This window comes from Mus caroli, chromosome 15 (assembly GCF_900094665.2).
Source record: "Mus caroli chromosome 15, CAROLI_EIJ_v1.1, whole genome shotgun sequence".
NCBI lineage: Eukaryota > Metazoa > Chordata > Mammalia > Rodentia > Muridae > Mus > Mus caroli.
Genome location: NC_034584.1, coordinates 53,350,454 through 53,374,669, shown reverse-complemented (window position 1 = coordinate 53,374,669; position 24,216 = coordinate 53,350,454). Strand labels below are relative to the sequence as shown.

At 45.5% G+C, this 24,216-nt stretch overlaps 1 protein-coding gene across 1 annotated transcript in view; it reads left to right on the top strand.

The window, feature by feature from the left end:
* Positions 1-24,216, top strand: part of Washc5 (WASH complex subunit 5) — a 45,433-nt gene that overhangs the window by 17,670 nt on the left and 3,547 nt on the right. Inside the window, exons 10-26 of the mRNA XM_021182760.2 lie at positions 3,063-3,190; positions 6,833-6,962; positions 7,899-8,011; positions 9,848-10,014; positions 10,094-10,169; positions 10,887-10,997; positions 11,767-11,907; positions 12,735-12,815; positions 13,317-13,418; positions 14,380-14,559; positions 15,730-15,854; positions 17,778-17,940; positions 18,699-18,801; positions 18,890-18,969; positions 19,904-20,007; positions 20,771-20,900; positions 22,481-22,577. Coding sequence (XP_021038419.1) covers positions 3,063-3,190; positions 6,833-6,962; positions 7,899-8,011; positions 9,848-10,014; positions 10,094-10,169; positions 10,887-10,997; positions 11,767-11,907; positions 12,735-12,815; positions 13,317-13,418; positions 14,380-14,559; positions 15,730-15,854; positions 17,778-17,940; positions 18,699-18,801; positions 18,890-18,969; positions 19,904-20,007; positions 20,771-20,900; positions 22,481-22,577 — 2,031 coding nt within the window. The remainder of the gene's footprint in view (positions 1-3,062; positions 3,191-6,832; positions 6,963-7,898; positions 8,012-9,847; positions 10,015-10,093; positions 10,170-10,886; positions 10,998-11,766; positions 11,908-12,734; positions 12,816-13,316; positions 13,419-14,379; positions 14,560-15,729; positions 15,855-17,777; positions 17,941-18,698; positions 18,802-18,889; positions 18,970-19,903; positions 20,008-20,770; positions 20,901-22,480; positions 22,578-24,216) is intronic.

Sequence of the window (24,216 nt, the reverse complement as noted above, 5' to 3'; positions counted from 1 at the left end):
CTCCTCAGTTTGGTCATCAGCATCAGGAACTTAACACATTGTGTGAAACGCCTCCCCAGGCTCCATGAGCTATGACTTGAAAGCCAGTGTTAAAAATCCCAGAAAACAGTCGAAGAGACTTGAGACAGACGCTGAGCACATTCAGAGGTGTTGCTTATTCTTAGCAAATGCTTTGTAAATATTCTTTGACTCATCTAGACTACTGCCCCAAGAGTTGTGTGTCCAGCAAGCCCGGAAAGCTCTCTGCTTTCTTGTTTGGGCTTTGTTTTTATTTGTTTTCTAAGACAGTCTTCCCATGAAGTCATGCCTAGTCCCAAAACTGCTATGTAGATCAGCCTGGCCTTGAACCTGTAGTGATCTGCTCAGGAATTAGGATTACAGATGCATATCACCACATTGGCAAGCCCTCTGCTTTTCACCTCTCATCCAGTCAGCTTCTCTTAAGGACCTACCCTGGGTCAAGCATTGCCTCACTTCCTGTTCCAGCAGTATTGTCCCACCAGATCATTGTGTTGGCCCCTCTGTGACCCAGTCGCCATAGCCTCAGCTCCTGTAGCTCGATGCTCTCAGCCCTTTACCTGCCATCTGTTTCTACTTCTAGGAGCTACCCACAGTGGGACTTCCTCACTCTTTATGTCCTTGAAAGTGTGCAGGGCACACATGTAATCAACTCTCTGAGGAGTAGAAGCAGAAGGCTCAGGGGTTTGCCAAGGTCATCCTTAGCTGCGTAGCCACTTCAGGGCCAGCCTGAAATGCCAGAGACTTTTCCTCAAAAAAGAAGAGGGGAGTAGAAATGGAACTCCTTTGGGGTTCTCTTTGTTTAACCAGAACCAGCATGTCCAGTCTGCCCAGGCGCTCCTGGAGAGCGGATGGAACGCTGGATCTTTGCACTTTCCCACAGCAGCTGAGCCCTTCCTGCAGGTGGCATGAGTCCTGATGAAGGACGGTAGAAATCACTATGCCAAATGGCCTCCTGGGGGCTTCACCACACGGTGAGTCACCAAAGACACTCAGTGATGCCTGAACTTGCAACAAGGGCCTGCAGTGTCTGCGCAGCATTCTGGGCTGCTAACAGAGGGCTGAGCCAGCAGTGATGCATCTGAGATGCACTGGTTCTGTGACCATAGGCTTCAGCCCTGTTCATCTCGGAACTTTTGACAATGTCTATTTACTTTCAGAGTTTTTATTTCAACTTTATTTGTAGTCTAAATAGTTTTCATTTCTAAGTATTTTTGCCGTATCCTACTTTTTTTTTATTGTATCTTAATTGGCCCTGTAAACACATCTTGACAAATAGCAATGTTTGTTACCGATTTATTTACTACATATTTTTAAGACAGCATCTCACCCACTGGCCTGGTCCTCAACTCTGTTGCCCAGCTGGCCTTGAAGTTATAAGCCCCCTGCCTCCCACATACTGCAGTTACAGACTGAGCCACTATTCCCATGTCTCTGCTCTTTTAATTCTCATGTTTTATTTGAAACAGTTTGCTTGGCAGCTAGTAGGCTAACTGAAAGCCAGGATATCTGTTGGTTATCTCCATGGGTAGGTTACTGCCTAATATTATGCCTTAAATTCTCTGCACCTGGATAGTGCACAAAAAGCTGTGAGGGCCTCCCATGCACTTTTCAAGGAGCAGGGCGGCCACTGTGTGAAGTACCATGTTTTCTGTGGAAGTTCTCCTTCCCTGTTGTGTTAGGCAGACCCTAAGACCTAGTTTTCTGATTCCCTAAGAACAGAGCGCTCATGAGGAGTACTCACAGCTGGGATTGAATCCAGCAAAGGAAAAGGACATATGGGCAAATCTAGAGAAAAGCAGGCCCAAGCTTCTAAGGATCCTGTCAGTGGAGTCACACAGGACCTGCTAAATTTGCCCAGTATGTGAGAAATGCCACCAGCCAGTCAGGCTTGTTAGCCTCAGTTGCCCTGGGAATCTATTGAGAGCTAATCATACAGCAAGCAGCCAGGCGTGGTGACGCACGCCTTTAATCCCAGCACTCGGGAGGCAGAGGCAGGCGGATTTCTGAGTTCGAGGCCAGCCTGGTCTACAAAGTGAGCTCCAGGACAGCCAGGGCTATACAGAGAAACCCTGTCTCGAAAAAAAAAACAAAAAAAAAATCATACAGCAAGCTTCTTGGCAGATACAAAGAGGCCAGACTCTAAGAACAAAACCGTGTTCAGCGTGTACCACATTGTTCGTATATACAGTTAAGGCCTAGAGAATAATTTCTGACACTTCTCAGAATGGTGAGAACTCTGCCCAAAACTCTAATTTCCAGATAGGGTTTCCATTACTGTGGAAAGATATCATGACCAAGGCAACTCTTAAAAGGAAAACATTTAATTGGGTCTGGCTTACAGTTTCTGAGGTTCAGCTCATTATCATTAAGGCAGGAAGCATGGCAGTTTGCAGGCAGAAATGGTGCTGGAGGAGCCGACAGTTCTACATCTTGAGACACAGACAGCCAAGAAACTCTCTTCTTCTCCACTTCTCAGAGCTTGATCACTAGGAGATAAAAAACCCACCTTCACAGTGATACACTTCCCCCAACAGGCCACATCTCCTAGTAGTGCCACTTCCCATGGCCTAAGCATATTCAAACCACCGCACCATTCTAGAAAACAGATCTCCGTAGACAGCAGTTTCAGGTTGTCTTTCTGCATCTGAGTGGCACAGTTGGACATTTAAACCAGGAGCACTATGGACAGATGGGACATGAGGAGACTAGTCTCCTATGAAATGGTGCCAGAAGACCCTGCCCAGCCATTGTGGGCAGTTAAGAAAAGCTGACCCTGAAATGCCTACAAAACACTGTACTCGGCTTTGTCTTTTTTATTCAACAGTGAGTCAGGGACTGATAGCCATGTCATGAGTAGTTACAAGTTCAGTTGTCCTTCTCCATGGTGTGGATATATGATATTTCCCAACCTACTGTGGGTAAACATTTTGCTTAATACTTTTTAAATACTTGAGATGAAGGGAGATACTTAAGAATACATCTTATTTTGTGGGTGTTTTCTCCACATTTAATCAGTGGGAAATTCTTCTTCCTATTTCTAGCCTGTGACCCAAACAACAAGCGCCTTCGTCAAATCAAGGACCAGATTCTGGCAGACTCTAGGTACAATCCCAAGATCCTCTTCCAGTTGCTATTGGACACTGCACAATTCGAGTTTATACTCAAAGAGGTAAAAATAGTAAATGAATAACCTTAGTCTTTGGGAGATTTTTCTGTCGAAGAAAATATTTCAGAAAAGATTATGATTTAGTTATGTCTCTGACTCAAGCAACAGATTTTGTCCATCAATGACTGCTCTTTATAGAAAATGACAGAATTAGACATTTAACAATTATTTAGTTACAGGGTAAGTATACCAGATTATGGAGGTTCATATAATGAGGTGTACAGAAATTAATGAGAATCACACTTCTGAAAATATGTGAAAACTGGGATGTGGGTCTGGGGAGATGACTGGGGCAATGGCTTAAACTGGGATGTGGGTCTGGGGAGATGACTGGGGCAATGGCTGCTGAGTTAGGGTTATTATTGCCGTGCGGAAGCTTCATGACCAAAGCAACTTGGGGGGGAAAGGGTTTATTTAGCTTACACATCCATATCACTGTTCATCATGGAAGGAAGTCAGGACAGAAACTCAAACAAGGCAGGAACCTGGAAGTAGGAGCTGATGCAGAGTCCATGGAGGGGTGCTGCTTTCTGGCTTGCTCCTCGTGGCTTGTTCGGCTTGATTAGAAAAATCCAGGACCACCAGCCCAGGGATGGCGTCACACATAATGATCTAGGCCCTCCCACATCAGTCACTAATTAAGAAAATGCCCTACAGGCTTGCCTACAGCCCTGTCCTCTCTGATGTGTCAAGTTGACATAAAACCATCCAGTGCACTGAGTAAATTGAGGACTAGAATTCAGATCCCTTGAACCCACTTATATGCCAAGTGGGCATGGCAGCCCACATTTACTTGTGACATGAGATGGGATCCCAGAGCAAGTTGGTTGGTTAAGTCTAGCCATACCTGCATCTCTCAATTTAATTGGCAGACCCTTTCTCAATGAGTAAGATGCGAGAGCAATCGAGGAAGATTCCCAGCATCTAACTTGGACCTCCATGTGCATCCTGACCCACATACATATACAAATGTGCTTGCACCCAGACATGCACACTACAGGTGTGTGAAAAATGGGGGTGTGTGCTAAGATTTGTCCTCTCAAGGAACCGAGCTAAATCATCGGCATCCCTGGGGACAGAAGCCAAAGCTTCTGAAGAGCATGGAGAAGGGTCTGCCATAGTGGTACACAAAGTAAGGGGCAACAGTACAGCCTTGCTCAGTGACACCAGTCACATAGACAACACTTGTAGTGGATGTTAAACCCCGGCCTGAGGTCTCTACCTCACCTTAGATCACTGAGGTCCTGGAGGAAGGACACATTCAGTGTTTATATTTATACTGCGCCTTAATCAGTACAATAACTGGGCAGATGACCTGCCCTCCGTGCTGTTAGAATCTATTTTCCTATTGATAACCCCAAGTTATTCCATCTGGGCTGCTCTTAACTGCAGTTGGGCAGCCCTCAGGGCTCTGCTGACTTGACTCTTAACCCATAGCTGCTTCTCCTTCCCCCTCCCCCAGCACCTTCTTCTTCTTTGTCCCCTCCAACCCCAAGCCTACAAAACCTAAACCCCACCTATGTCTCCTCTGCCCAGCTATTGGTTGGCATCTTTATTTACCAATCACAATTAACTGGGGGCAGGGTCATTTGTTTGGGGAGGGGCAAATTAGCATTAGAATACAAGCAGCATCCAGCCAACCCACTAAAGACACTGGTCCTTTAAGAATATATTATCTTGGCTACCTGTCAGGCCTGAGCTATCTGACTAATCCAGTCTGCATCTCTAGCAACAGTCAATTCACTGGACTGGAAGCAGCTTGCCTCTGTCAGTTCACATAGGGAGAAAAGCAAAGAGAGACTGAAGGAGCACAGTGTATTGTGAAAGGTGCTGGAAGCTGGGGATTGAGCAGAAGTGGGCCTGACTTCGGACACTGCAGCTCACTCTCTGACTTTTTCCTGCTTCGTCAATGCTCTCACTGACAGTGCCTGGGCTTGCAGTGCCAGCTTCATAACCTGAGTTCAGTCCTGAGAGCTGCTGCACTTGATTTTTAGCACATGTGTGCACACTCTCACACACATCTGTGCACACACAGTAAACACAGTGTTTTCCACAAATGGACGCAAATGTCCTGCTCCTGTTCTGTCTTAAGAGACAGGAACCCCTTGAGTTCAGTGAATAGCTTATAGGAGGCCTGAAGCCGCTCAGCCTGTAATCAAGGTTGTTTTGTGGTATTGCTTTGCCACTGTTAAATGACATCGATTTCTCCCAGGCATTCGGAAAGCCAGGGTAGAGTCCATAAATAATCTCGGTGTTCCCCCTCCTCTTACGTGTTGTTCATTGGTTACAGGTCCTGTCTGGACAGCTACGATTCTTCCTCCACAGTCCCACCTGCCATTGGTCTCTCCCCTGCAGGTGGTCTCTGACACTGTTCCTCTTCTCAGTTTCCTTATGATGCTGACAAATTTAGTGTCCACGCTTGTTATCTCATAAGGGCACAGTGGAAAACTCCTGTGCTTTTGTGTGTTGTTTGATTAGATATCAGTGTGGTTTTTGTAGTTTTGCTTCCTAGAGAGAGAGAAACAGCCTCTGGTTATGTTTTCTCCGCTAGCCAACTCTACCCTGCTTAGGCTTATATGTCATAGAGGAAACCAGTAAGCAGAGTCGCCATCTAAGGGAACAAGAAGGAGCTTACATAGGTCATGTAGTTCATTACCTTGTCCTCTGGCAAGAGATGCTCAACCCTCCCATGACTAAATTGCAATCATGGGAATGATTCTCTAAAAAAGGCCACAGGGCAATGGTCACAAATTTTATTTCATTTTTATGTGCTGATTCCCTGGCCTACCCAAGACCTTCTGAATTGAGCCTTCAAGGCCTGGGAACAGCTGGCTGGCTTTCCACTTCAGATTGTAATGTAGTGATGTTAAGAGACGGTGTCAGGGTCACTGGTAATTTCTTGTGAATCTATATATATACAAACTGACGTTTTGTGTGTTGTTCTCCTGTGTCCATGCGTAGTGTGAGGGGTGCAGCTAGCTGGCTTTCTCTGAGCATCCCGTCTCTGCCTCCACCTGCCTGGTTTTTGTGTGTGTGTGTGTGTGTGAGCTCTAGGGATCTGAACTCTGGCCCTTACTTGTAGCACAAGCCCCTTACCCACTGTACTGGCTATTTTTGTGTCAACTTGACATAGCTGGAGTTATCACAGAGAAAGGAGCTTCAGTTGAGGAAATGCCTCCATGAGATCCAACTGTAAGGCATTTTCTCAATTAGTGATCAAGGGGGAAAGGCCCCCTGTGGGTGGGACCATCCCTGGGCTGGTAGTCTTGGGTTCTATAAGAGAGTAGGCTGAGCAAGCCAGGGGAGGCAAGCCAGTAAAGAACTCCCTCCATGGCTTCTGTATCAGCTCCTGCTCCCTGACCTGTCTGAGTTCCAGTCCTGACTTCCTTTGGTGATGAACAGCAGCATGGAAGTGTAAGCCGAATAAACCCTTTCCTCCTCAACTTGCTTCTTGGTCATGATGTTTGTGCAGGAATAGAAACCCTGACTAAGACAAATAACCCTGACTAAGACACCCACTTAGCCTCATCTCCAGCCTTCTGCCTCACGCTCTTTAAAGGGAATTGGAATTCATCAGGATCTCTTTGAAAATTGTCTGTTCTGGGTTTTCTCTTAAGTAAATAAATGTTTCCCTCTTGACAACAGATGTTCAAGCAAATGCTTTCCGAGAAACAGTCCAAGTGGGAGCATTACAAGAAGGAGGGCTCTGAGCGCATGACCGAGCTTGCTGATGTCTTTTCAGGGGTGAAACCACTAACCCGAGTGGAGAAAAACGGTAATTGCTGAAGAGGAGTTACGGGTGTGTTTGAGATTAGAGTTTATATTGTTGAAGCCTTAGAAATTGGCTGTTGCTATCTTCATTGCTGTCAGAGAATACTGGGTAAAGGAAACTTAGGGAAGGGAGGGTGTATTGTGGATCACAGTCCACCATGGCAGAATCGGTGTAGAGGCATGGGTGCAAGGCCTCTGGGCAGGAAGAGGAGTTGGGTAAGTGCTGGTCTCAGCTCACTTTCTGCTTTTTATTGTCTTGTCTCAGCCGATGAGATGGTGCAGCCCACATTCAGAGTGGGTTTTCCCTCCTCAGGCAAACCTCTCTGGAAAAGCCTCACAGATACACCCAGAGGTGTGGCTCATAGGTTGTTCTAACCCAGTCAGGCTGATGATCAAGATTAGTCATCATTCTACCCATTTAAGTCATAAGTACTAATGGCATCCCTTAACCTGTCCAGAATTCCCACAACTCTCTGCTTGTACCTCACAGTTCTGATGTGTTGCTCTCTTCCTTTCCGAGAAGCCTGTTTGTGTTTGTCCTACACTCTGCTAGATAACTTTCTTCATTCCCGAGAACCCAAATCTTAACCCACCTTCAGTTCTCCAGAACACTCCTCAGGAACTCCGTGTCCTGTCCATCAGTCAGTGCCCTCCCGACCCCTCTATGCCCATGAGCACCTTAGCACTTGCATTTGCCACTGAAGTGCAGGCCTTTCATCCCCGAGTGGTCAGCGTCACACACTAGGCTGGCTGGCCATGCAGAAGTGTAACCTGTCTTGCTTTGGCACGTGTGCCACGTTGCTGTTGATGGCTGGAGTATTGTGGGAGTGATGTTAATCACTGGTAAAAGTACTAGGAAACCTACATTTGTACAGATGAGTTAAGTCCAAGCTGCAGGAATCTGGGGCTCACTGTGCTTTCCTCATTTCTGTCTTAATAGAAAATCTTCAAGCTTGGTTCAGAGAGATCTCAAAGCAAATACTATCTCTAAATTATGATGATTCTACTGCTGCAGGCAGAAAAACTGTGCAACTAATACAAGCTCTGGAAGAGGTAAGAAAGTCCTTTTAAACCACAGAACTTGGGCTGGAGTCAGCTCAGCAGTTAAGAGGGCATGGCGTTCTGCTCTTCCAGAAGCCTGCATCCTCTGGTTCATTCCCAGCACCTGTGTCAGGAGCTCACACCACCTGTCACTCCAGCCCCAACTCCTCCCTGTCTCTGGCCTCTGAGCACCTGCACTCCTACAGTTGCTCACATACAGACACACACATGCACACACATGCATGCATGAATGTGCACACAATGAAGAATAATTTTTAAAATATTAATACTATGTCTTAGGTCAGAAGTTACAGGTTATGATCCACCTATACTTTGCTCATAAATCTGTATCTAACAGGATACGTCATCCGAAGCAACCCTGTGGTGTCACACTCACGGCTGTAAAATTAGGATGACTGAGTGGTCAGCACAAGTAGGGCTGTAGAAAGAATCACGAATCTGAACTTGAATAAATATGTTTTAAAAGCCAAATTATGAAAATAATCTGGAGATATTGAAGAGATTGTGATAAGGTGTAAAAACAAAACAAAACAAAATTGTAGGTCTGAACCATCTTTTAGGTATGTAAAATATGTGTACCTTTGTGGGAAAATACTAAACAAAAGTAAAAGTGGTTATGTAATGATGTTATTTGTGTAAACGGTCAACTTTTTTTCTGGAATGTTTAATTTTTTTTTTTTTAATATGTAAGTACACTGTAGCTGTCTTCAGACACCCCAGAAGAGGGCATCAGATCTCATTATGGATGGTTGTGAGCCACCATGTGGTTGCTGGGAATTGAACCACTGAAAGAGCAATCGGTGCTCTTAACCACTGAGCCATCTCTTCAGCCCATATATATATGTATGTGTATATATATATATGTGTGTATATATATATATATATATACTCAAAATTGACTGTACCCAAAGGAGTTACTCTACCTCACCATTCTTAAACTTTTAATAGTCAGTTAATATGAAGTAATCTTGTCAGACTGTTACCTCAGACTCATCATTTAAAACATCAGCTATAGTCTGTCTATTGGTATAATCAATATTTTCCACTTGCCAAAATTTCTCTCGACTTTTTTGTTCTACTTCTTTGAGATTATCCTGATGGCCACCAAATAGCAATTGCACCTTACTCCCACCTCCAGGTAGCTCAGAGCATCTCACGCCAGAAACTCGTTTGGGGATTCCTTAGACTGTGGCCCAACTATAAACAGCTTCAGAAACCCCAATTGTTGTTTTGTTTTGTTTTGTTTTTAGACTTATTTATATAGACATATAGCCCAGGCCTCTTGGGTGACACATGAGAATTTGAGGACATTAAAGAAGCAGCAGGAACCTCGTGGTGTACTGTGGCAGCTGTGCTGTAACTCCCTGCAGTGTTAGTGTACACACTCAGGAAGAAAGCTGTTTCCCCGGATGTGTTTATTTCTTGTAAAATGGGAGAACAGGCTGACTTATCAGTGTCTGTGTAAGGGATCAGAGCAGGGACTGCTCTCCAACCCTAGACACTTGTGTACTTCCTTAGAACTTGCTTTGTAGATTTCTGAAGCTTAATTTGAAATGAAAAATTTGCCAAGAAAGTATTTGTATGTGCTGTACTTTATTTGAAGTGGTTTTTTTTTGTTTTTTTCGAGACAGGGTTTCTCTGTGTAGCCTTGGCTGTCCTGGAACTCACTTTGTAGACCAGGCTGGCCTCGAACTCAGAAATCCGCCTGCCTCTGCCTCCCGAGTGCTGGGATTAAAGGCACGCGCCACCACGCCCGGCTTTATTTGAAGTGTTTTTAAGGGAGAAGATGCATTGAATTGTTTCATTAAATGGATCTGTGTAACATAGGTTCAGGAGTTTCACCAGTTGGAATCAAATCTACAAGTTTGCCAGTTTCTAGCTGACACCCGAAAGTTTCTCCATCAAATGATCAGAACCATCAACATCAAGGAGGAAGTCCTGATCACAGTGCAGATCGTTGGGGACCTTTCCTTTGCCTGGCAGTTAATTGACAGGTACTGTGGATACACTAATGTCTACCTGTGATGAGGGAGGAGGTTCGTCTGCTTACTGTGTGTCCATCCCTCTTTACAGTTTCACATCCATCATGCAAGAAAGCATAAGGGTGAACCCATCCATGGTTACCAAACTCAGAGCCACGTTCCTAAAGGTAAGCAGGGGATGCCGACACCATCCTCTGGCAGAAGAAAGAGTCGGCTTTGCTCTGCTCTCATTGGTCAGGGTACGAGGCTATCTATCCACTTTGCACTACAATTTTCCAAACGTTTCATCAGAGGCAGCATCAAGTGTTCTGCCAGGGTTTAGTTCTCTATGTAAAAATGAATCTCCATCTCATTAGTATGCACATTCGCTTTCATCTTTAATAATGGTGAAAGAATTATGAATGTTTTAAAGTAAATCTATGGTTTGTTATAAGTACATGGTTAATCTGTATGCCTGGGTTAGAGACCTACGTACTGAGCCACATAACAGCTTCTTTGGTGAAAAGGAGTCTGGAATGCAAAGGGCTTCCATGGAATAGCAGCTCTCCAGCTTTGGGGTGCATCAGAGTTACTTAGCACAGCAGCTCCACCCCGCTCCCACATTGCTGAGTCAGTCTGGGGTAGGTCTGGTAACTGACATGTCTCACGCATTCCCAGCTGCTGCCAGTGGTCAGTGGGAGAAACTGCCACAGTAGATGACTGTGAATTGTTTTGTTTTGTTTTTTTAATGTATTGTCAGAACCTATTTGACGTATTGTTGAGGCTTTCTAATTGGTCCCTCTATTAGGCAAAGTACAAATGTTGCGTTGTAAATTCCAGTTTGAGAAAAGAGGTTTCTAGGGCATTTATGAAGCAAGAAACAGATATGTGTTGTTTCCTTCCAGCTTGCCTCTGCCCTTGACCTTCCCCTGCTACGTATTAATCAAGCAAATAGCCCTGACCTCCTCAGTGTGTCTCAGTATTATTCGGGAGAATTGGTGTCATACGTGAGAAAGGTAAGGACTGCCTCTGGTAGCTGCTTCCTTAAATAAACAGTGCCCTGGCAGAGCTTCGTGTTCTTCGGGTTTCTTCCCAGAAATGTCCAGATATAAGCATATCTTAGTGAAGCTGCAGACGTGCAAGTGTGCTTTACTTTGTAAGGAGATCACACTGGTTTCTACATGCTCTGGCCTCAGAGTTGCAGAAGCTGAGGAGCAGAGGTGACGTAGCCTCTTCAGGGGCAGAGCGGGCTGCTCAGAGGCAGATCACAGCTCACATTCTCTTACTAGAACCTAGTTCAGGTCTTCAGGAGAATCTTGGTCCTTGCTCCAATCATTTGTGATGGATCCAGGACCCAGCCATGTCTGAGTTCAGAGTCAGTCTGTGTCATGCACTGGCTGAGACCCTTCCTACATGTTACTGACATCTTGGGCAGTGGTAGGATGGCATGAGCTTGTCTTTCTAGCAGTCGTTTTGAGACAGCTTACTATGTAGCCCTGGCTGTCCTGGAACTTGCTGTGTGGACCAGGATGGCCTTGAACTCACAAGAGATTTTCCAGCCTCTGCCTCCCTGGCGCTGAGATTAAAGGTGTGTACACATGTCTTACACCCTTCTAACAGTTTTCAAACTAGTTCTTTTAAGTTTCTCAGCACTTCTTACACAAACTGTCGTCCTATACACTGGGACCTTCTTGCTCTCATCTTCCTTGTTCATCAGCTAAAAAAAAAAAAAAAAAAACCCATATAGATTCTCAACTGTATTTCTTCCTGGTGTTTTCATCAAAGGTTTTGCAGATCATTCCAGAAAGCATGTTCACATCTCTCCTGAAGATCATCAAGCTTCAGACCCATGACATCATGGAAGTGCCTACACGCCTGGACAAGGACAAGCTGCGGGACTACGCTCAGCTTGGCCCGAGATATGAGGTGCCATGCCCTTGACTTCTGCCTTTGGACATTTGAAGCTCCATCACGAAGCATCCCCGGCCAGTGGCTCCTGGCATATCCCGGGATCCCAGCAGGCCTCCTGTGGTTGTGTTCTTGCCCTCTCAGCGATAACGTGGTTTGCAGTCCTTAGTGCTCTTGATGTTTCCCGAGTGTCCCCGAGAGCCTTCCCCACCCGAGTTCTCTGTAGAGATGGAGCTCTTTTCTCTTGAACATTCTGTCATTGTCCCACGACCTGACTTTCCACATCCTCCTTTGTACGTGCGATACTCAAGCTGCAGTCACAGCTCAGTGAGCCTATCTAGCATAAGTTACACCCATTGTTAAGTGGAAAATGCTCTGATTACACTCAGGAAGCTGGGCAGTGGCAGCTTATCCTGAGGCCAGCTCTGAAGAAGTTTAGACCTGAGGCCAGCTCTGAAGTTTAGAGAGAAGTGCTATGTTAAAGGATGGAAGAACTAGCCAGGCGTGGTGGCGCACACCTTTAATCCCAGCACTCGGGAGGCAGAGGCAGGCGGATTTCTGAGTTCGAGACCAGCCTGGTCTACAGAGTGAGTTCCAGGACAGCCAGGCTATACAGAGAAACCCTGTCTCAAAAAAAAAAAAAAGGACGAAGAACTGCTCACAGCGACTGTGCCCCACAGAGCCTCACATCCATCCCAGGCACGGGCACATCAGTGTCCTTTACACAACTACACACTGCTGGCTTTGCCCAGTGCATTACTTTGACCAGTCGTTTGGCCATGCATAGGGGTGAGGACTCTCCCCTGTGATGTATTTCATCTCCCCTCCCTCTCTTGCTGTTAAAGGTTGCCAAGCTCACTCACGCCATCTCCATCTTTACTGAGGGCATCTTGATGATGAAAACGACCCTGGTGGGCATCATCAAGGTAAGGGTTGAGCGCTGCTGTGTGTGGCCTGTGGCAATTTGTTTGATTTTCTGGTAATTACATGTGGAACGGGTAGGAATGTGGCCATCTCGTGCTGCTCAAAACTTTCATTTTTACCCATTTGTTGATGGAAGAAAAAAGAAACATAACCCTGATTGCTCATAATAAAAGACGACTATCTGACCTGAACTTGGAATTTCATCTCACCATCTCCTACTGGCTGTAAGAAACAACACTTTACATTTAATGAAATAATTAAAATGTAAAGCAGTTAAAAACTGTCCATATCTCTCAGCTTGGTAATATGTTGTAAAATTACCATGAGGCTTACTGAGCTGAACAGAGTCCTAAATTCAGTCTATCCCTCTAAAGATGGTTAGGGACAGAATTTTACAAATGTAAATCACTTAGAGATGAGGTCGGAAAATGCTGCACTGCAGACCTTCTGAGCCACCGCCCTGTTTTCCCTGCCGCCGTCGAATGCCTTTGATCTGCACTTAGGTGGATCCCAAGCAGTTGCTGGAAGACGGAATAAGGAAAGAGCTGGTTAAACGCGTGGCTTTCGCCCTTCACCGGGGACTGATATTCAACCCTCGTGCCAAGGTACACATGCCCAGAATGGACCTATCACTCAGTTCCCAGCGTGCACTGGGACACCATTTGGAACAAGACAGTGCCTTCTCTCTCCTGCAAAGCCAATATATGCTTTCTGGTGACAACTTACATGCTCTTTTGATTCTTTCTATAATCCACTCAAAAAAAAATCCCTTTTAAAATGATTCTCTCTGTGCATCCTGTGTTTTTTTTTTTTTTTTTTTTTTTTTAAAGATTTATTTATTTACTATATGCAAGTACACTGTAGCTGTCTTCAGACATTCCAGAAGAGGGCGCCAGNGCTGTCTTCAGACATTCCAGAAGAGGGCGCCAGATCTCGTTGCGGATGGTTGTGAGCCACCATGTGGTTGCTGGGATTTGAACTCCGGACCTTTGGAAGAGCAGTCGGGTGCTCTTACCCACTGAGCCATCTCACCAGCCCGCATCCTGTGTTTTAAGAACTGAATTGATGCTTATGACTAAGAGTTACTTACTGTCCAAAGAACTTGTTTACCATAGCACAGATAGAAACTGGAAAGACTGGGTTGTTTATTTTTTTTAATATATAAGTTTCCATTATCTATTTGAAAGTATGATAATTTTTCTAAAGAGAAAAATGAGTAGGCCATAAATTTTTGTGTAAGGAATGTTTCACTTCAACAAATTCAACTTAAGTGTTAGGTGTACAATATTAGATGTGTTCATAAATTGATACTATTGAAATCACCAATGTTCATCTTTATATCCTTTGTATGAGGCTTCCTTCCCAAATGAGGGATGTCTATTCTTGGTAAGAGTGTCTAACAGCACTACTTGCCAGTCAACCTGGCTGCAGGAGGAAACCTTTCTAAAGCTTTGACAATGTCTAAACCCATGACTATAGTGCCTTAGTGTGTCAGTTAAGGTCTAACAGACGTGTTAGTGTTGACCGTTTGCTCCTGTTGATAGTTTTCTTGTCGTCTCTGTGTAGCCAAGTGAGTTGATGCCCAAACTGAAAGATCTGGGGGCCACCATGGATGGGTTCCATCGCTCCTTTGAGTATATACAGGACTACGTCAGCATTTATGGTCTGAAGATTTGGCAGGAGGAAGTCTCTCGTATTATAAATTATAACGTGGAACAGGAGTGTAATAACTTCTTAAGAACAAAGGTATTGAACAAGTTTTTTTTTTTAATTTTTGACTATATCTGTTATCTCTCATATTTAAAATACACACTCTACATCTCAGCAATACCAACAAGAAAGTTTTGTTGTTGTTGTTGTTGCTGATTTTCATCTAAATAATGCTACTGAAAATGGTTGAGTCCCACAGAGCACCTTTCAGAGACTTGCTGGTAAGAGGAAAGTGGGTATGGAACCTGGCCTCAGGGAGCTCTGTGTTAGGAGAAAGCAGATGTCACCAAGTGACCTTAGTTAGCAGCAGCTGATATGCTCATTAGAACACAGTGACTTGAGAGTGGGAACCTTGAAACCTCCCATGACCCAGTGCTGCTGTTTGGCTTGTAGAGGAATCGCCAGTCCATCCACAGCAGCACTACAGACCTCCCCTCCCTCCCTCCCTCCCTCCCTCAGCAGAGCATGGGCGTCCACCTCCCTCATGCCCCAGCCAGCACTTGCCACTCTCCACTTCTGAGCCCTGTAGGGCGGGAATGGACCTGGTTTGGATGCCTGCTTCCCTAATGACTATCTGTTTATGGGCCTTGTGTATCTTCTTTGAAAAATAGCTATGAAAGTTGTTTTTTATATCTAATGAACCACAAAATATCAACAAAAGTCAAGTGTCACTGCTTTTACACAGCATTTAACAAGGCTGACACATGCAGGTGACACTTTCAAGAGATTGTTGAAGTTTATGATAATTTACATCTCTAGATTTCATTGTCCATCTCGACTCACAAGACAAAAAAAACATGTTTCTCCGTCTCTCCTATTTCTCACTTTTCTGCAGCCCAGCTAGCCTTCCAATCACTATTTAGCCAAGAATGACCTTGAACTTTCTGTCCTCCCATCTCCACCTCCCTGACGCTAGGATTAGAGACCTGCATCACTGTACCTGGCTGCTGAGGTGCTGGAGTGGAACCCTGGATTCATGCTGGGCACACGCTCTACCCACTCAGCCACACCTCTAGCCCTTCCTTTTCATGTTCTGGGTAGCATTTGAGGAGGGAGGACTTTGGTGGCCATTTAAAATGTTTTCTCTTCAAAACCACGGAACACTTAATTGTTCCTCTTTGTGCACTGCTTGTAACATTGTGTAAAGAAAAGATAACAAATTACACTATCAGAATTGAACTAGACATTTATGATTTTGTTTTCTAGATTCAAGACTGGCAGAGTATGTACCAATCCACTCATATACCAATCCCCAAGTTCGCACCTGTGGATGAGTCTATAACATTTATTGGTCGACTCTGCAGAGAAATCTTGCGGATCACAGACCCAAAGTAAGCATTTCTGAGTGTGGCTGAGCTTCAGTCCTCCCGACATCCATGCCTGTGTCACTGATGTGTGCTCCCTTGTCCTTAGTCCAGCACCCAAGCACTTAATAAGAGCCATTATCTACTGAGCACTGGCCCATGTCCCTTCTTAGCATATCCCCCGAGTCTGCATACTCACTCCTCACAGGCATTTGAGGTGGCAGGCCTTGCTGCTGTTAACGCTTTACAGATGAAGAAATCTAGGCACAAAAGCATGTACCTAGATCATGCCAGGCCCCAACCCCCATAGCACTGTGCCAGTTAAGGGCACACCATACAAGCTTTGTGTACAGTCAGTCCGTGCCCTTATCACATAGGTTCAGCCTTCAGCAGGGTCTGGGGAAAATCTCATGTGATTAAAACTATTGCTGATAACACAGAGCCACTCAGTAGATCCAGCCAAACCCATTTCCTCTTCCTTGGAGCCTGGATGAAGGAGTTTGTGGTGACCACCTGAGGAAAGAGCAGGTTTGCGTCTTGTGACTCAGTTTACATGGGCACATGCTCACAGAGGCTCATGATAGGCAGGCTTTCCCAGAGAGAAAGGAAGGATCCTGTCTCTCCCCACCTACCCTTGTCTTGCTAAAGCATATGCCTTCCTTAAACACTCCACACTGCCTGCTAGTCTCGGCCTCAAGATTTATGAAAGTCAGTCAACTGTAGATGAACTTTTTGAGATTTCTAGCAGATATATATTCTTTCTGTCACTGGCAAGAAAATAAATAGTTCCTTGTGTAGGTAGCTGAAACCACCAAGCCCTTGTAGAAATCTACCCTGCCTAGTAACCTGCTCATACTTTCAGCAGAGATTTGACGTGGCTGGAAATTCATCAGAGCTAGGTTCCTCTCAAGTGTCACATTCAAAGTGCTGGCACCGGGTGACAGGACACCCTGGGCCTGCATATAAAGGATGTATCACATTTACTTTCAAGTCTAACTCCTGGCTCTTGAGGCTGTCAGCTCCTTCTTAAGCCCCATGTGTGTATGGTGTATGGTGTTTATAACATGCAGCCCGCTGACCTGCCAGGCCGGTTCACCCACCATCCGCTGTGATGATCTAGGGTGGGACGAGGACACCCATGCCTTCTACGGGGTGCACTAGTTACTCAGGGCCCTTCAGTAGCTTGAGAAGCAAAGGTTTGAAGTTATATAATCTTGGGAGCAGGCCTATTTGGCCCTCCAACATCTCCTTGGCTAAAATGGAGGTTAGCTGGCTTGTATTTCACAAGGCTGTTACAAGGGTGGGTGACAGGATGACACCGAGTGCTCAATAGATGATGGTGCTCTTTGCCATTATCATCACCATACTCCATTCCCAAGACCAAGAAGAGTCGCTGAGGGGTGCCAAGAAGTTAGGCATCACCGTTTAATGAGCTTCACCTTCCCTCTCACATCACCACTCAAAGACTCTAAGCTTCCTGTCTCCAAATTGGTACTAGGCTCTCATTTGTCCTCAGTCCACGGACATTTTACGAAATGTCTGTAGGAAGGCAGCGGGCCCTGGAGTCCTCCAACCTGGCAGCTGAACTTACCTTCATCTTCTCAGTGTGGTTCCCAGTAATAGCTCAGCCCAGTGAAATAAATACAGCCAAGGAAGGTGTGTGCGGTGGGGAAGGAGGCCTAGCTGAAGTTTATTTCCTGCTGGGGCATCGGGCAGTCATCAGCAGACAGGATAGAGTGCTGGCCAGAAGTGAGGACACATGAGTCGTAACCAGCAGTGCTTCTCCCCTGCAATCCTAGCATCAGGAGGTTGGGGTGGGACTGGTGTAAGCCCAGGGTACACCATACTACTTGGTAAGGCTGTCTAAAACAGAAGTCATGTAGCCAGTGCTCTGGGCTCCTATCCCATACCCCTGAGCTTCTGGGACTTCTGATTTCCCTTTTGCTTTAGAATGACATGCTACATAGACCAGCTGAACACTTGGTATGACATGAAAACTCATCAAGAAGTGACCAGCAGTCGCCTCTTCTCAGAAATCCAGACCACCTTGGGGACTTTTGGTCTGAATGGATTGGACAGGCTTCTGTGCTTCATGATTGTGAAAGAGCTACAGGTGAGCCTGGACCCACACCAGTCACTGCTGTCATTGCTGTGGTAAAATGTCTACCAAGAGCAACTTAAGGAAGGAAGGCTATGTTGAGGGTCACGCTTTGAGACTCTAGTCCATCATGGTAAGGAAGGCCTGGCACCCAGATTGGCTTCCACTGTGGTCACAGAGTGAGGTGGCTGCTCATAGTTCCTGTGTAGCTAGGAAGCAGATAGCAATGGACGTCTGTTTGGCCTACTCTCTGTCCTAAGTCAGCCTTGAAACCCAGCTTTTGGGAACGGGTTGCCTCTGTTCAGAGTAGGTCTTCCCTTTGCTATTAAGCTTCTCTGGAAACATTCAGACCCACTCGGTGGTTATGAGCCCTGCCAAGTAGACAAAGGCTGCCTGCTACAGACCTCGTGTTTGGTTTCTGTCTGGGAAGAATAGCAGGTCTCACCTCACAAATTGAACTCCCTGTCTTCTGTGACTTCCCATGCTATGTGAGGCACGGATGATTTTACTAGATAGATAAGAGTTGAGAGTAGGCTACAGCTTCTTTGACCAGTATTGTAATTGTATAGGTAGATTGCTTTAGTTAACTTCAGCTTGGGAAAGCGAAACCTGTGTTTGAAGCCTTAACTCCTCCTCAGAGTTCTGCCCTTAGTAGAAACCTGAGTACCTGCTGCCTTCCCATTGGAGGCCATGTGACCCAGGCAGATGCAGTTGTGCTAACAGGAACGTTGGTTGGTTACGTTTGCATTTTGATTGTGACTTCTCGTTTGTAGAATTTCCTCAGTATGTTTCAGAAAATTATCCTGAAAGAGAGAACTGTTCAAGAAACTTTAAAGATGCTCATGAGTGCTGTTAACCCTCTAAAGAGCATAGTGGGTAAGTGTCCTGAGACTCCCCAGGGCAGACAGGAAGGTACTGTAGCCTTCCTGAATTGACTGAATTAAGATTATATTTTAACTTTCAGCAAATTCAAGTAAAGTTTATCTTTCTGCCATCACCAAAACACAGAAGATCTGGAGCGCTTACCTGGAGGCTATAATGAAGGTATGCTATAGGTTCAGGCTAATCAATACTGTGTAATGAAGGTATGCTATGGGATCAGGGTAATCAATACTGTGTAATGAAGGTATACCGTGGGAGCAGGCTAATCAATACTGTGTAATGAAAGTACGCTTTGGAGAGCAGGGATAATCAACACCATGGTTTAAAAGTTACTTTTTACATATGACTTTATGGTTTATGAAAACCTATTCCTTCCTTTTGTCATTAAAGCTGGACTTCCATGATTTCTTCTTATTTCCCACACTGCTCATTCCTTTGTCTTTCCCTCTGGAGCTGCCACTGACTGGGCTTTCCCTGGGTGGACTCACAGCTCCCACGTGTTTAAGACAATGCCTCCAGTCAGAGGTGCTTCTGAACAGAAATGGGAACTTCCTCCAAGTCCATGCAGTGCTCTGGCCTGTCCATTTCCAGATCAAGTTTATTCCTCGTGGTATTACAGCAGTGCATCTCTTCCTCTCCCCGCTGTGCCTGCCTGCATGCATGTCAAGAAGCAGGAGTCTTTGGGTGCATAGGTTATCCATATGCTATGAATAAAACACTGTGCCTTCAGAAATGAGGAATAAAGACAAATGAGGCAATAGATTATTTAGATGAAAGCAGCTTCTTTTAGAATCTAGTCTCCTACTTTGTGTAAGTGAGGGTGCAGTGAAACCACTGACCTGAACTGCTACCTGGTGTTAAAAATAGTTATTTCAGATAGGAAGCTGCTGTGTGACCATTGCTTAGGTGGTAGAGAGGACAGCCAGAGACGTTTAGAGGACACCAAAGTTGCCATGGCTCCTGGGAGACAGAGAGTGTAGCAGACAGGTGACAACCAAAGGCACATCCCTGGATGCCTTGCCAGGGTGGTGTGCACCCTGCTGATTGCCCTCAAGTGCCCCGTGTGCCACCTATCCCCTCTCTCCCTTGTTCTCAGGTTGGACAGATGCAGATCCTGAGACAACAGATCGCCAATGAGCTAAACTCTTCCTGTCGATTTGATTCCAGACATCTGGCAGCTGCCCTGGATAATCTCAATAAGTAAGTGCCAGGGTTGAGACAGCCCACTTTCCCAGCACCCAGATTTACATCTTATTCATTTGAGGCCTTTGGGTTTTAACAGGTATTGCTCACATAACACACAGTGGCACTACTAGGTCTGTGTCCTGATGTAACTGTTAATAGAATCTCCAAAAGGAGGAATCTAAAGAACTAAGCAATGGTTACCTAGAGAGCAGGGGAAAGTAGGCTAACATACCACACATCCCCTCCCCTCCAAACAGCTGCTCTCATTTCTTTCTGCACAGATAAACAATCCAAGCTTCTCCATCCCAAAGTCAGCTCTTCTAGCAAATCAGGTCTTAGAAACAGTCCAGCCAGTTCATAAAACAGCCGAATAAGGAGGAACTGGAGAGGCGGAACAGCAGCAAGAGCGCTGTCGCTCTTCAGAGGTCCAGCGTTTGGGTCCCAGCGCCCTGTCAGATGTCTAACAACCAACTGGCACTCTAACTCCAGGGGCTCAGACACCCTCACCTGGCTTCAGTGGCACACACACACACACAGAGACACACACACATGCATGCATGCACGCATGCACATACAAGTTAATAATTTGTTTTCATAATCTCAGTAGTGAAACCACTTGGTTTAGCTTGACTCCAAGAGCTAAGTGACTCTGGGTAAGGTCTCACAGTGACACACAGTCAGAGGCCTGCGGGCTGGGATGCAGAGGGATGAGAGTTGATTACAGATGTATAAACTCAGCTGCCCGCTCGTGTTCATCGCTGCTTCTCTCCTCCATTAGGGCTCTCCTGGCCGACATCGAAGCCCACTACCGGGACCCTTCGCTTCCTTACCCCAAAGAAGATAACACACTCTTATATGAAATCACAGCCTATCTGGAGGCGGCTGGCATTCACAACCCCCTGAATAAGGTTAATGACTACAATATAAAATTGGGTTGGGGTACAGGGCTGTGTGGTACAAAAGGTGACTTTGTCTACATAACAAATGACTGAAAATATTCCAGAAACCTACATTCAGAACCTCATGCTGTCAGGTTATGACCTTTTCTAAATGATGTCACCTCCCTGGCTGTGAGGCCGATGTGCCGTAGCTGAGAGTAAAGTGTCAGTGCAGATTTGCCTGGGGCTTGGATGGTCACATGACTCTGTCTTGTTCACACTTCCCTGCTGACCGAACGGAGTTGCAATTACAAGTGCCAGGCTCCACCTTGTGTAGCTCCGTGCTCCAGAAAGCACTGATGTTCCTCAGACGTCAGTACCTGTCCTGAGCTGTACTTTCTCAATGTCTCCTCCTTAGCAGGGCTACTCACATATGTTGATGCAGAAACATGGCCTCTCGAGAGGGTTACCCTGGTTATTTTAGGAAATTTTAAATTGTAATAATAAGATCCTGTCTCAAAATTAAGCTAAGATGGTCTGATGAGATGGCTCAGTGGTCACTGACTGCTCTTCCAAAGGTCCTGAGTCCAAGTCCCAGCAACCACATAGTGGCTCAAAACCATCCATAATGAGATCTGATGCCCTCTTCTGGGGTGTCTGAAGACAGTGACAGTGCACCTTCATATAATAATAAATAAATCTTTTTTAAAAATTAAGCTAAGGTGAAGAACCTAAATAAAGTGCAACTGACATCAAGTGCTCTGTACTAAGGAGTCCCGTCAACAGGCTGTCTTCAGGCAAGGAGCCTGAGGCTTGAAGGGGTCCAGGACTCCCCCAGCCTCCACACTGATAGGGGAGGGGCTAGCCGGTGACTAGCCTGGGCTCTGAACCAGCCTGCTTCCCTGTCTTCTGTGCACTGAAGGCCAGCTGAGGGATGGCATGGCTTTGTCTGCCCTGAGTTTTCTGCCATGTCAACTGAGAGGGAGACTGCCTGCAGAAGTTTATGACAAAGGAGGACTTGGCTTTCTCCTCAGCGGTTGCTGTCAGGCTCTGCGCTCTGCCTCCTGGCTCTTTTCCCTTCACCTGTACATTTCCTTCACTACTCTTTTTTTTTTTTTTTAAGATGTACTTTTTGTGTATTGAGTTTTTGCCTGCTTGTATGTATGTGTACCATGTATGTGCCTGATACACAAGGAGACCAGAAGATGGTGTGTCGGGTCCCCTGGATCTAGAGTTAAGGACAATTGTGAGCCACCAGGTTGTGCTGGGAACGGAACTGAGTCATCTGAAGCGAAGCCATGGCTAGCTGCTGAGCCCTGCCCAGCCCCACAGCTTCACTGCGCTTGATTTTGCTGGCCCCTGCCACTCTTACCTGTCACCTCTCGCCCCTCCCTTTACAAGTGATATTAACAGGATTGGGGTCGGGGGAACTCTAGTCTCTGAGCAGAGCCGCTCTTTCCAAGGAGCATTATAGGACTAAAGCATGTAGGTAGGTGCACAGAGCGACATGTGAGGACATGTCTGCAGGCAGCTCTCAGAGCTTTCTGACTGAAACTGTGGTCTGGGATACTCTAAGATGAAGAAACTCTTTCTTATCTTTCTCTTTCCAGATTTACATAACTACGAAGCGCTTACCCTATTTCCCGATCGTCAACTTTCTGTTTTTGATCGCGCAGTTGCCAAAACTTCAGTATAACAAAAATCTAGGTATGATGGGTGCCAAATGTTTGCTTTGTAATTAACAAGCAGTAGGTCAGTGTCTACAGACACAGTTCTGAATATAATGCCGTGTCATACATCAGACCTTTTCGTAACCAAATACACACTAGTGTCATTGCACCACTGCATTTGCATACCACGGATGGAGTGTGCACAGTGGGCTCCAGATCAGCCAAGTACGCCTGCCTCCTACAGTGTGAAGCATCTTTACTTGGTTCTCCTTAGTCAGTGCCCACGTAGCTGATTATGGTATGAAAGAAACCTCTTTAATGTGCATGTTAGGTTCATACAAACGCCCGTGTGCTACAGCCTCCCGGACTATATCATAGGCGTTACAGTGAAGTTATGGAGACAAGACTGATATGTGAGCAGCTCAGACTGTAATGTACACATGGTTACATGCTGGGACTTTTGCTACAAGCATATCCAAAGCTCTCAGTGTAGGTGTCCTGGCTAATAATACAACTAATTTTTTGTTAGTTTATTGTGAGCATGTCTAGAATTACCTAGGAGATTCCTCTGTCTCTAGACTTTACATCTAACTACGCAAGTTATTTTTAATGCTCTCTAATATTTCATTGGTTTTACAAGTACCTAGCACTGCAGTCATTCAGTAAGTAGCACTATAAGAACATTTCTACAAGCAAGACTGTTACTATTTCCTTAAACACTTCTTTAGCTTTCTTCCTCTCTCCTAAAAGGTTTTTAAAGTGAATCCTGTTTAGAGCCTAACATTTAGGAGGGTTTTTTTTGTTTGTTTGTTTTTGGTTTGTTTTGTTGTTGTTATTGTTGTTTTGTTTTTTATTCCTCTCATTCAGAAACAGTCACTAGTTCTAGGCCTTGTTCCTCTGACAGTTCCTGTTCGTGCCCCCTGTTGCCAGGCATGGCCCTTTAGCAGTACTCGCTGTGGAGGGGAGGCACAATGTTGATTGAATTCTACCTTGGCCTCTTCCACCAAGTGCTCACAGGCACTCTGTCCACCTGTTCATATTGGTGGGACGGACTAAAGGCGGACCCATGATAGTGGGACACTGAGTCTTCGGATCAGAAATGAGCCTCACTCAGTGGTCCTTTTGACTGTTAAATGTTTTCTCGAAGACTTTGTTGCCCAGCTCATTTTTAGAAACGCTGTAGTTTCAACTTTTACGTTGTTTGTGAACCATCCAGGTTATTTCTTGCCTCCGGTGTAATGCGGGGGCAGGTTCATCCTCTTCCCCTTTCCCCACCCTAAACTCCACCCCCTCCTCAGCAGAGCCACGCAGGCAGGTCCAAGAGTGTTCAGATTTTACACAAGTCCCAAGTGGGCGACCAAAGCGTGGTGTTCAGGCACATCTGCGCCACCCTTCTTCCACTCAGTTGACCTCAGCAGATTCTATCCTCATCAACACTCAAAACTGTTGTTAAACACAGTTTTAAAGCATTTTTCCCAGATTTTAGCTGAGTTTACTTAGTAAGATGCTTCTGGGTATCTAGAATACCATGCTGCCATTAACTTACGTCAATTTGAGGTGATTTTTGTTTTCTTATTCACATTAATGTACATCTTAAATCTCTACCATAGAGGTATGAATAGTGCAAAACAAAATCAACAGTAATGATAAAAACCAAGTCTTCAGACTGTTAGAAT